The 13,563-nt window shown below is 37.5% G+C and overlaps 1 protein-coding gene across 1 annotated transcript in view; it reads left to right on the forward strand.

Annotated features, from left to right (window-relative positions):
- Churc1 (churchill domain containing 1) overlaps positions 1-13,563 on the forward strand; it is a 21,107-nt gene that overhangs the window by 3,423 nt on the left and 4,121 nt on the right. Inside the window, exons 2-3 of the mRNA XM_010603032.3 lie at positions 5,012-5,147; positions 7,454-7,524. Of these exons, the coding sequence (XP_010601334.1) occupies positions 5,012-5,147; positions 7,454-7,524 (207 nt within the window). The remainder of the gene's footprint in view (positions 1-5,011; positions 5,148-7,453; positions 7,525-13,563) is intronic.

Genomic DNA, 13,563 nt, shown 5'->3' on the forward strand with positions numbered 1-13,563 from the left:
AAAAAAAAAAAAAAAAAAAAAAGAAAAAAAGAAAGAAAGAAAGAAAAAAAAAAAGCTAGGCAACTGAATTAGAAATACCATCACAGATATTGGAGCCATATAAGAAGAAGCAAAATTGGGGGTACAGATGGTCAAGTTTTTTATCATGTTTCATAGAGGTAGAGAATGTAACATCTGAGGAGACAAGATATAATGTTTGGGTATGAGTCAGACAGAAGTGTCAAAATAGAAAAGATTTGTTCTTCAGGAAAAGAATATAGAAAACTAAGGACTGAGCTTCAAAGAATATTAGGAAATAAAATATTTTAAAAATCTAAAGAAGAGTAAGGACTGAGATGACTGGAAAAATAGAAAGTGCCTTTCCAAAGCACTTTCCTCTGTATTCTGTTCTGAAATAATTAAAGGCTGTCATGAAAAACTAATTTTTCTTTGGAATTTCAGAAGGCAGATTTAGAAATAGCCAGTGGGTGGATGTTATGGGTTATGGTAGACTTTGAATCAGAATAAGGAACTTTCTAGCAGATGTTCAAAAATGGGATGGGTGACTTTGAGGAATTGTGCCCCCTTCCTCTTGTTAGGTAGACTATTTGGAATATCAAGGACCCCCCTAAGTCTGAGATTCTTTGAAATTATGATATACTCTTAAGGGCATTAAAAGTAGAAGCTACTTTGCTTGAGCTTAGCAAAAGAAAAAAGCTAATAAAATGGCAGCAGCAAATATAGTTCCCTAATTTTAAAAAAATGGCAGAGACAATAGCTTGTCAAGAAAGTAAGTGCACAATAAGAAAGTGATATTTAATTATTTATCCTTGGTTACATAAAGTAGCTGGAGTTTAGTGATTGATGTTTTTCATACACTAGAAGTAACAAGTCCTGAATCCCTAACAGGACTCTGCCCTACTTGCTGTAATGTTACATGAGAACTTGGACTCAAGCTTGAATATAGATGGAAATGAACCGTACTAATTTTCTGAAGCTAATTTTTTTACTCAACTGTAAACCAGCATATTTTTCTTCTTAAGAAAGCATTTAGAAACCATTTGGAACTAGAACCATATTGTTTTTTCTAAAATAACTGAACATAACAAAACTGTAATTTTTAAAATGTTATCTTTTGGTTTTTTGAGACAGGGTCTCGCTATATATAGTTCTGTACTTTCTTCTCCTTCCTCCTCCTCCTCTTCCTCCTCCTCTTCTCCTTCTCCTCCTTCCCTTTCCTCTCCTTCCTCTCCTTCTTCCTCTCCTTCTTCTTCTCCTTCCTCCTTTTTCCTACTTTCTTCCTTCTTCTTTCTTCTTTCTTCTTCTTAACTCACTATGTACCCCAGGCTGGCACAGTGATCTTCCTGCCTCTGCCTCCCAAGTGCTGGGATTATAGGCATGGGCCACCACACCCAGCTGTAATAAAATTTTTTTACAAATCAAGTTCAAATAAAACCTGCATTTCATATATTTCAAATTTCAGCTTTAAACTTTGGAATAATGCAACAGAAATGGAGAAATAAATCATTAATCAGAAGGAAAAATCAGAGTAAATGAATGAGTTTAAGTTAAAAGTTATGTGTTTTGTACCTCATTTAAAATTAAGCTACAGGGCTGAGGATTTAGCTCAGTGGCACCACACCTGCCTTGCAAGTGCAAGGTCTTGAGTGTGATTCCTGGTACCATAAGTTCATGTATTCAAATTCTTGCTTAGTAGAGAGAGAGGATTTAAACCAATTTTAATTAAATGCTGAGTTGGATATATAGCTACTGAAACATTGTATGTGACTGGGTGTTTCAAAATGCTGTTCTGCAGGTTTAAGTGGTATGGTTGTAAATGCCTATATTAAAAAAGACATTCTCAAATCCATGGGCAAACATCAAGACAGTGGAAAACCAAGAGCCAATTAGACCTAAAGTAAGCAGAAGGAAGGAAATAAAGTGTAAAGTAAATAAGAAATAGAAAAACAGTAGGGAAGAAAACAAAAAACCAAAAAAAAAACCAAAGCCAGTTCTTTAACAACCGTAGTCTCAGCCAGGCATGGTGACACATGCTTGTGATCCCAGTACTCAGGAAGATGAGGCAGAAGGATTTAAAGTTTGGGACCAGCCTGGCCAACTGAGGGAGAACCTTGTCTTTAAAAAAAAAAAAAGGTCCAGGGATGTAGGTCAGTTGAGGCCCTGGGTTTAATGCCTAGTACCATGAGAAATATTTATTTTCTAGGAAAAAAAACCAAATTGGTCCAATCCTTGTCAAAATAATTGCAGATCTATCAGATTTATATTTTACATCATATACTATCATATTGATTTTCATCTGTACTATCATAACTGTTTTCGTCCATTTCTTCTTGCACACATGTGTACCTTTAGAAATCTTCAGCCAGGATTTATCTACATCACATTTTCTAAGAGTACTTATTTTTTTGCCTTCTTAGAACTGATACGGCTTACTGTTATTGTAGTGGAACTGATTTTGATTGTAATCTCTTTCCTCTGGAATTCTCAAAAGCTTCCCAGAATATCATGTGCTTTAGTTTACTTTCCCAAATTTGGATGTTAATAGTCTAATAAAAGGGTTACACCTCACTGATAAAGGTTACTCTCGCTGCTTTCAAATGACCAGGGCTCTTAGGGAAAGTCCTGTCTGTTTCTTATATACTATGCCTGTAGTTTACCATTTCAGGTATTTACTTACCACACAACAGATGCAAATATTTTCTCTTAGTGTTTCCTTAGAGTATACATTCTACCTACTTAAAAGATCAAATTAGAGTTTAGTTTGTACTGTGAAGGAGCTGTTTTTGGTGCAACTCAAAGTTTTATTTGAAATTGGTATTTGTAGAAGTTTATAAATTGATTCTAAAATTTTTGTGAAAATAAGAAAAAAAATCCTGTAATAGTTGGGCTATAGTACATAAGCTATCTAATGTAGACTGTATAAAGCTACAATCAATAGAATGTTGCCAGGCATGGTGGTTCATGCCTGTAATCCCAGCTCTCTGGAAAGCTGAGGCAGGAGGGATCACAAATTTGAGCTCAGCTTGGGCAATTTAGTGCCTTAGTGCGACCCTGTCTCAGATTTTTGTAAAAAATGGAGCTGGGGATGTAGCTTAGTGTAAAGGTCCCAGGTTCTGTCATTGGTGCTGCAAAAGAATGTGGTTTTACTACAGTAATCAATAAGTAAATCAACAGAAGAACCAAACTAGACCCAGTATATGTAGTTATTTGATTTTCTATAACTCCATTATAATTCAGTGAAGAAAGGCTTGTCTTTCAACAAATGGAATAACTGAGTATCTTTATGGAAGTTTGATCCTTACCTTATACCAGATTACTTCAAGATAGATCATAAACTTAAAAATTAAAACTATAAAACTTCTGAAAGAAAGCAGGAGAAAATCTTTGCAATTTTGCAATTCTGTCTTAGGCAAAGATGATGTCTTAGGGGACAAGAAGAACAAATCAAAAGAGGAAAAAAATGATAAATTGAAGTTCATAAAACTGCTACTTTTCAAAGAGCACCATTTTAAAAAAAGCAAACTAATGACAAGGCAAAAAAAAATTGTATCCAAGATATATAAAGAATTCTTAATATAAGAAGACAGGCAGCCTAACTTTAAAATGAGTAAAAGACTTCAATAGTTCACCAGAAGTTACAAATAAGCACAAAGAAAAGTTGCTCAACATCGTCAGTCATCAGGGAAACCCAAATGAAAACTACAATAATGTTTCCACTTCACAGTAAAGTAAAAAAGACTGGAGCAACTGGAACCCATACCTTGTTGACCAGACTTTTAAAATGGAAAACCATTTGGCAGATTTTCCAAAGTTAAATACACTTTTTAAAACTGTATTTATTATGGACTCAGCAATTCTCATTCTAGATACCCAAGAGAAAAGACAGCCACACAAGACTTGGACATGAATTTTCATAGTTGCTTTATTTGTTATAATCCAAAACTGAAAATACCTCAGATGTGCATTAACAGATGAATCTGTACATTGGAATGCTACTTGTGAGATTCTGGAACTCTCAAGGCTTGTCCTCTGTGGTGCTTTACGTATATCGGGCATATAAATGCATTGGGGAAATGTTTATTTAAATGACCTTTAGTCATGGTGACTTATTTTATTTATTTTTCTTTGGTACTAGGGATTGAACTCAGGATCTTGTGCTTGTGAGACAGGCACGGTGCCAATGAACTAAACTCTTGGCCCAACAGTGACTCTTTTAAAACACTCTAAGTTTGTTGCTCTGGGATTGTTAGGCTAGATTATTTGTAAAACAACTTGATTCTTGACAGTAGTAAGCCCTTAGCAAAGAGTTCCCTTGAGCCAGGAACACAAGTTGTTTACTGTTTCTTAGTGATGAAGCTAGACCCGGTCTTTCTTGAATGCTGTATGTCAGGCTAATGCATCACAGAATTTGCTTTCTCTACTGGAATCCCATGTATCTGTCAGAACTGATGTCTGTGGATCTGAATGGTTTGTTTTATTTTGTGTATTATTAAGACTATAGAGAAAGGTGTCTCCACAGTCAGCAGATTAACTCAGTGTTTCCACTTTGATTTAATTTTAGTTTTTGTACACATTCTTTAATATTGTTGGCTATGATATTTTTCTTATTTTACTTTTTGTATTTCATGTTAAGGTGTTCTTGTTGTTTCTAACTACCTGCCTGCACTTCGCTCTTGTAAATACAATTGCTAAAAATAAGAACCAAGATACATTATGTGAAGGTACTAGATCCCAATGATGAATGTAACTTTACTGTATACCTAAAAAGTACCAATAAACTCAATGAAAAAAACATACAATTGTTATCCTCAGAGACTTACAGACTTAACAGTGCTTCAGTTTATTAATCATGAATAACATGTCTTTAAGGAAGCAGGTAACTACTTGGTGCAGCATTCAAGCAAGTAAATTGTGGCTTTTGTTTTTTGCTTTCAGAGAATTTAAATGTATTAGTCACTTTCACAAAATGTATCACATGTAAGAGATTAAATTCCTGTTTTTAATATTTTAGGGTAACACTTGTCTGGAGAATGGGTCTTTCTTACTGAACTTTACAGGCTGTGCAGTGTGCAATAAGCGGGATTTTATGTTGATCACAAACAAATCCCTAAAAGAAGAAGATGGAGAAGAAATAGTTACCTATGATCGTAAGTAGGCTTTTTTGGTTTTGGTGTTGTTGTTTTGTTTTGTTTTTAATGTAAAACCTGTTAATGGCCATCAGCTTTGGGGAGTTTTGTATGCTGCAGAGTGTTCTGAGGCATATTGTATTGCAACAACTAGTTACTAGTTAGGTTTTTAAGAGTAAAATATAGTTAACAACTAATTATCTAGTATCAGATACTCTACATAAGTGACTTTTATAAATACTGAAGCTTGTGATTTGGGGACAAAATTTTTTAATTAAATTATTTCTTCAGCAACACTTTAAAGGCCTTTATACTACCTTAAATAAAATACAGAGACTCTTTTACCGGTGGGGTCATCTCTGAGTTTTCACTTTCTATTACACCTTATTCAGTGATGGCTTCTAACAGATATTAAATTGTTTAGGGTTCTTTGCCCCTCTACTAGATGACTCTGGGATGCTATGTGGTTTTTTTTCAGTCTTGTTTTTGCTTTTGTAACTTGTTGCTTGCTTTTATGACTTTTTTTGGAAAGGCCTCTATCTCACCATCAGTTTGTTGTTTCTTGATTTTTGCTTTTATAAACATGCTGCCTTCATATGCTGCTTCTTATCCTCAATGTTGGGAAATCAAATCAATAAACTGTATATATTAATGATAAGTCAGTTCTGAGGGGCTAAGAATGACTATGAGTAAATTAAGTCATACGTACACATTAAGTATATGTGGACATTGTGACAAGTGTTTAAACTGTTCACATCTCCTTCTTGCTTGTCTTGTGGTTCTTGAGTGTATATTGAGTATATTTCTAAGCGTACAGATACTATTTTGAAAGAGATATAAAAGACACCAAGCCGGTAGGGTAGACTGGGTTGAAAAAAATGTCCCCAAAAGGAATCTTTTTCTTCCTTGTAAGCATATATTCCCTTAAGACTGTGTTTTGTTTTAGGCAGTAGGACACAGTTGTCATGAGCAAGAGCTCTGGAGCCAGAATGCTTGGGTTTGAACTTTGGTTCAAACACCTCCCACCTCAGTAGTTGTTCTACTTTCTTAACCACAATGTACCTTTTGTTTCCTATTTACTAAAAGAAGTAGTAATGATAATATTTATCTCATTGAGTTTTTTAGACTGTTTAGTGAATTAATAGATAAAAAATATTTAAGAGTATTTCATGCTGGGGGCACAGCTGTAATCCCAGCACTCTGAGAGGCTGAGGCAAGACAGTTGTAAGTTTGACCTCAGCTTGGGGGACTTAGCAATTTAGTAAGATCCTGTCACAAAAGAGTCAGGGCATAGGCTCTGTTCAATTTCTAGTACCACAAAATTAAAAGAAAAAAAATCTGGCACACAGTAAGTACTCAATAAATCATAGTTGTTATTACTGCATTGTTTTTCCTAGATTCTTTTTTACCATTAAATGCACTTTAATGTCCAGCATTGGTCTTTATTAATGACTGATAATAATATAGTTACAGTGAACCCTCAAGTTACGATCAGCCTGACAATTTGGTTATGAACAATTTGGGTTATGACCAGAAAATTTTAGTTTTAACTTATGAACAGAGTTTTGAGTTACAACCCAAATGCCGGCCACTTTTGCTTCCAGATGGTCTCAGATACAGAGTTACAAAAAAAAATTTTTTTTGTGGGGGGTAGCAGAGATCAAACTCGGGACCTTGCACTTGTGAGGCAGGCAGCAGAACCACTGAGCTAAATCCCTGGCCCGGAAGAGGCCACAAGTGCAAGGTTCCCAGTTTGATCCCCAGTACCCCCCCAAAAAAACCCAAAATCCCAGAGTCCTGGAAAGAACATTATGGCATCCTTTCCTGTGTGGGGTTAATTGAGAAATCCTGGGCAATGTCAATCTACAGACTCTAAGATCTGTCTGTATACATGAGAGAGACTTCAAAAGCTTTGTAGAGTAGTCTGAGCCTTTATTGACCCAACAATCAGCCCTCAAAAATGAATTGATTCATAAGTCAAGGGTCCACTGTACTGTCATTTCTGAGAATTAAGTCTTTTCTGTAGTAAGATAGGTCCAGCTAGTTTAAAAAACACACTTAGGTATCTGTTAATTGGTTCTCTTGGAGAGCTTTCAGTGGGAATTAATGTGTGCACATTATGCCTCTGAATTCAGATCCTAACTTTGTAGTGTTGTTATGATGGATTTTGGAATTCTTATGAAAGTCGGAATTATAACTGGTTTTCTGTTGTGTTACATATGACAGAAGTAATATACTCTTTGTAACATCTTGCTGAGAAAACAACTTTTACTCTTCTAAGACACTTTCCAAGACTTAATTGTATAAGTATCTTTTTGTTTTGGCAGATCTGTGTAAGAATTGTCATCATGTAGTGGCCAGGCATGAGTATACATTCAGTATCATGGATGAATTCCAGGTAAATATATGAATATGGGTAGGTCTTGGGGGGGGCATAATTAAAGTAACCTCGAATATTAGATACAGTATTTATGAATGAAGCTCTAGCAACTGTTAAAGGAGACCATTCCTCTCTTCTACCTGTGCAAATTGAGACAGAAAAGGTGGGTAAATCTGTGAAAACCTGTTTTCACAAATAAAAAGTCAAAGTGTATGCACTCCAAGTGGTATCTCAGTCCTGCCATTTTAATTTATAAAGCACCACTCATATGGCTTCTTGTGAGATTATTATTGTGCTTCCTTTTTCTCTGCCCACCATGCATTTGCACAGTCTTTCCATGCTACCACACTTTCTGGGCGTGGAAGTCTTGATAAAAAGGTTATCTTTATTTCCCAACTGGCATATACAGTTGAGCAGCTCTTGTAGTTGTAGTACAGCCTACAGAGACATCTTAATACTCTTTGTTTAGTAATCGCAAGGTGGGTATATCAGGTTTAGAAGAGGAAAACAACTACTAGAGCATAAGAGATTTAATATAACGTTTAGTTTTCATGCAGTTGTGAGAGCAGTGGAAGAATTAGATGGAATTCTGTGGCCTATAATATAGTCCTGAAATTGATGGAGATTTAAAGATGTCATAGTTAGAAAGAAAGCTGGACAGTAGGGCAAAGCCAGGACATGATGGCAAACCTCTTAGAGCTTTCGGTGATAACGGACAGCCAGCTGTGCACACGTGCCATGGTTTTGCCACCATTGACTTGGGGCAGACTGGATCCTGTGTCTACCTCTTCACCTCCATTTTCAAACCTTTGAGTTGAGTTACTTTATTTTGTGTGAAGTGCATTGTTATCCATAAGATACAAATATAAGCTTACACTGGGCATGGTGGCTAAGGATCATAGCACTTAGGAGGTTGACGCAGTAGAATAGCAAGTTCAAGGCCAGGGGGAATTTCATAGGGCAACCCTGTTTCAAAATATCCAAAATAACTTATCAGGTTAGAGATTTAAATGGTCAAGAGATGGGCTGAGTGTGTAGCTCAGTGGTGGAGCACTTGCCTTTTATGCACAAGGCCCTGGATTTAATCCCTAGCACTGACAAAAAAAGAAAAAAAAAAACTATAAAGAATTTTGTCTTTTTAATCCTTCTGGTTTGGATAGTGCTTTGATTAGGAAAAAAAAAAGATAACCTTCCCTAACAGAGTAATAAAATAGTTGTAAGTCCCCTTATTTATGTTTTATTTAAAGTGGAAGAAAGTATTTAGCCACCTGTCATAATCTGGCCTAATATGTAGTGATCTGAATAACATCATTAGTACCACCTCTTCAGCATTCAAAAATTATGCCTTAAAAAATACTTAAAGGGGGCCAGGGATTTAGCTCAGTGGTGCTGCCGCCTGCCTCATAAGCACAACGTCCTGAGTTTGATCCCCAGTGCCAAAAAAAGAGAGGACTGGAGGTGGTAGAGGGCTTGCCTGGCATTTGTCAGGCCCTGGGCTCAGTCTCTAGCACCAAAAGCAACATACAGTGATAGTTAAGTTCACAAATACTTTTGTTTGTGAATGATTTGGTTTGCAAAAAGAAGCGTCTGGCAAAAATTTGTTTTTGTTTATGAACTCTGCATTGGGCGACAAACCTGACTATGGCCATACTTCCCACATGAACACAAACGTGCCAACACTTCCAGAATTGTGGAATGAATTAAGTTTGTGAACTGAGGTACCTCCGCATTTATGTGATATGGCTGGTTTAAGGCAAAAATTAAGATCTCTTTGAATAAGCAGAGACCAGATAGAGGAATGAACATCTCATGGGCTTAAACAGTTCTGCATTTTTATGAGAGGAAAGGAGTACTTACAGCAGTTTTCTATAAGCTGGTGTGAGCCTTTTGGAGCCCTGAATGCGTGTTGAGATTGCTTGCTTATGTCTTCACTGAGCCACTGTGAATCACTGCCTTGAGACCCAAGTCTGCTTGATTTTGCTTTAATGACCAAATGCGACCATTTTCACGGTGTCCCAGAAATATAGGGTGGGGAAAATAAATGTAAAAAAAGGTGGCTAGTAGTCGTAGTGTCTAGATAGTGTGAATTTCTCTTAGAAAAATTCTTGGCTGGGGGTGGTGGCACACAGTGGTAATCCCAGCACTGTTGGACGCTGAACCAGGAGGATCCAAGTTCAATCCTAATCTAGGCAATTTAGTGACTTAATAAGACCCTGTCTCAATATTTAAAAAATAAAAAGGTACTGGGGTTATAGCTTATTGTGAAGGCCCTGGGTTCAATTCCTAGTACCACCAAAAAAAATTGTTTTAAATGCTCTTAAACTAAACTTGTTGTGCATGGTGGCACACACGTGTAATCCCATCACTCAAAAGCAAAGGCAGGAGGATCGCTGCAAGTTCAAGGCCAGCCTGGGCTACATAATGAGTTCAGGGCAAGCCTGAATTAGGTAATAAGACCCTGTCTCAAAAACAAAACAAAAAACCAGACTCTCAACCTCCAGTCTTCTCTCTGTCTCTCTCTCAGATTTATTACCCATACTCTTTATGTTGTCATCAGATGATTTTCCTTGAGTGCTATTTTCAGACCACCTCATTTGCCTTCCCATAGCTCACCTTTGGCTGTAATACTCTATTGCAGCTCCTGTCCCATGGTTCTCACTGGCTGGGCTGCCTCAGTTTCCTTTGCCACATTTTTCGTGCATCCTCCTTAAGTGTACTGTGTGTACATAGCATTGTCCCAACTTTAGGTTCTTCCTTTCCTCCTTCTAGACAGGAAGGTTTTTATTTCCTCCTCTCAGTGCTACCCTACCTCATTTCCTCAGGGATCACATTTATCTTCTGTCTTTGTAGCATCCTCTTTTATGAGATTTTTTTTTTTTTTTTTTTTTTTTTGAGAGAGAGTCTCACTTAGTCCAGGTTGGCTTTGAGTTCACTATTTAGTCCAGGCTGGCCTCAAATTCAGGGCAGTCCTCCTGCCTCAGCCTTCTAGTGCCACCACATCCTGCTTTGGAGATTTAAAAAAATTTTTTTAACATTAAACATATTAGTTCTTTATTTAAAAAGCCAGGTGTGGTGGCACATGGCTATAATTCTAGTACTATAATTCTAGTACTTGGGAAGCTGAGGCAGGAGGATTGCCCCAAGTTCAAAACCAGCCTGAAACTACAGAGCAAAACCTTGTCTCAAAAAACAAAAACAAAACTTAAAATTTTATTCACATACTTGTGTAATTCATCTGTAATCTCTTTCCTTCCTTTTGCTTCTTTACTTGAATACGTCTTTACCTGTTTTCCTTATTTTCCTGTCCTCCTCTTAACTATCTACAAACTGGTTTTCATTTTTACTTGAATGAAACTATCCAGCCAGAGGTTTCCTGTAATCTAAACAAATCCTGTGATTTTTTTACATCTCTTCTTAAATCTCAACATCTTTTCTGGATCTAGTTTTGTTTATCATTGTCTTTTTGTAGCATTTCATCCCTTGGGTTCCACAGTGCTTGACTAACTTTCTTTTTAAATCACTTTTATTGCCCCTTTGCTTTTTCCTCATTTTCTTTCCTGTTCTTGCCTGGTTCCCCTGAGCTTCGGTCTCTGGTCTGGAGCCTTCTCTTTTCTCCCTCAGGTAGGACACATGGGAGTACTCAGTCTGTTTCGGATTAAATGTCTTCCAGATCCCCTCCCCTGACTCTGACCTCTGATCTGTCCTCCTCCCATCCTTTGTTTCTCTTGCTTTTCTCTGGCTTGACACGAAGCCTCTGCCTGTCATGTGAAGGACCATACCTGCTCAAACCTAAACTTCGTCAGTTCTCCACACTGCTGTGGGGTTAATCTTCCTAAACATGTCGTCCTCTGCTCACCTGTTGACAGATCGCCAAGCACAGCTTCTTTCCCTCTTACGTCATATCGGGTCCGCTTGCTCTTTTCTGTATTGCTGTCATTCATGCTTTTGCCTTGATGTGAATTGTCCTTTTCTCTACCTTCAGCCCAATTAAATCTTACCTCTTAAATTTTTTCCTTGCCCTGAATGGTGCAGCCTGTGCTGTGTTCTCCCTTTTCTGAATTCTCCACACTTGCATCAGGTCCTGAGTCAAGTGAGAAGCCCTGTGGGCACTTCTACCTCAGCCTGATGACCTCATTAGCTTGTCGCTCTCAGCTGCTGTGACACATCCTCATCTCCACCCTTTCAGTGTATTCTGAGTATCTTAGGGGAAATGTACACATAATCAAAAGTAGGCAGAATGGTATATTAATCTCCACTACCCAGCTTCAGGCTCCTTGATATGTACTTCACCATTCCCATATCTCCCTACAGGATTATTGTGAGGTAAATCCAAAACGGTCTCATTGTATATCTCTAAAGATAAAGAATTCGGTTTTTAAAACCGTCATAATAAAGTTATTGCACAAGGTAAGATTCTTCTGATGGCGAGACTAAAAGTGAAGGTGGAAACAAAGTGTGGAAAATACAAGTAGTTACAATTATTGTTTGCTTTTGAAAATCCCCTGGTAAAAAAATAGACTGTGGTGTGTTTACCTCAGGAAATAAGAAGAGAACTGTAAAACTGCTTTCTTTCCTCCCTGGGTTACAAAAGCAAAAGGGAGTATGTATCAGAATTGAATAGGGAGAAGGGAAAAAAGGTCCTAAGGATCTTTCAGATAAAGGCTCTGGCCTTACCTTGGGGTGCTTTTACTGCACCACTCTTCCTTCTAAGTCTATTCCTAGGTGTTGCCCAAGTGGAGCCCCTGAGGGTCTCATGGATGACTGGAAGGTTTCATTTTCCTTACTTGGCCAGTTTTGCTAAGAGGTGGCCTAGTCCCATCCTTAGTAGCACAGGGAGCTGCTTTTCTGGCATCCCATGTTAGGACTCTGTACATACTTTCCCACAGAGCACTGCTTTATATGGTTAGAGTCTATAGCACTTGTGCAATATAATGTAAGAGTTTTAGATATTCCTGGGAACCTAATTGCCACATATATAACATTATTTCTGTGGGCACCTATTTCTGAATTCCAGCTGAATGACTTAACAATGAAATTTGGATTCCAGACAGCCTATAAGTTAAAGATTAAAAGTATAATCAGTCACTGATTTAGTAATTTTGCCAGATTACGTCATATTTGATTTATTCCAAGATAAATTATGTATTTTGTAAGGTCAAACTTTGTCCTTGCCTTCTTTCATATCTGCGGTGTACCTAGCACATTGTAGGCACTGAATATAAACTTGGCAAAGAATAGATTATTTGAAAACATGGGTATTTGTGTGGTGTCTCACGTTTCCTCCTTTTTTTTTGGTTCTGGGGATCGAACTCAGGACCTTGCACTTGTGAGACAGGCTGCAGCACCACTGAGTTAAATCCCGGCCCACATTGTCCTTTTTGATTCTATTACTTTTCTCACCTGTAAGATGTTGCTATCCCACTGGTAATGTGTGGTAGGTTAAAGTAGTAGAAGTACTTGAGAACAGTAGAAGATTTTAGAGAATGTGGATTTTTATTTTATTCTAATTCGTGGGAGTAGTTATTTGTTCTCTGAACTCTAGCCTCTGCATATTTCTATTGTGTAAATAGAGTAGACTTGAAAATAAGTGTGAGGACTGGGAATGTAGAGCATTTGTCAGCCATGCACAAGGCCCTGAGTTCAGTCTCTTTAGAGTTTGTGGTCTTATAGAAGCAGTCTTCCTTCTGCTACAGCTAAGCTCCCTTGCATGAACTTACCAGTAGGGCAAGGAAAGGGAGTTGTCTGCTTCTCAGTGCTTGCACTGTTGCCGCTGCTTCTTTCTGTGGCTTTTTCTTAGCAAGGTTTTTGCTTGTTTTTTGTTTGGTTTGGTTTGGTTTTCTTTTCTTTTTCTTTTTCTTTTTGGTACCGGGGATTGAACTCGGGTCCTTGCGCTTGCAAGGCAGGCCACCGAACCGCTGAGCTAAATCCCCGGCCCTCTGTGGCTTTTCTGATGACTTCATTAAACAAAAGAAGCAATAATGGCCTCTACTGACTAATTTCCAGACAGTAGCAACATCAGGTGTGGAAATTTTTTTTTTTTTTTTAATGCTGGGGATC

This window comes from Fukomys damarensis, unplaced genomic scaffold, assembly GCF_012274545.1.
Source record: "Fukomys damarensis isolate Sample0158 unplaced genomic scaffold, DMR_v1.0_HiC HiC_scaffold_21, whole genome shotgun sequence".
Taxonomy (NCBI): Eukaryota; Metazoa; Chordata; class Mammalia; order Rodentia; family Bathyergidae; genus Fukomys; species Fukomys damarensis.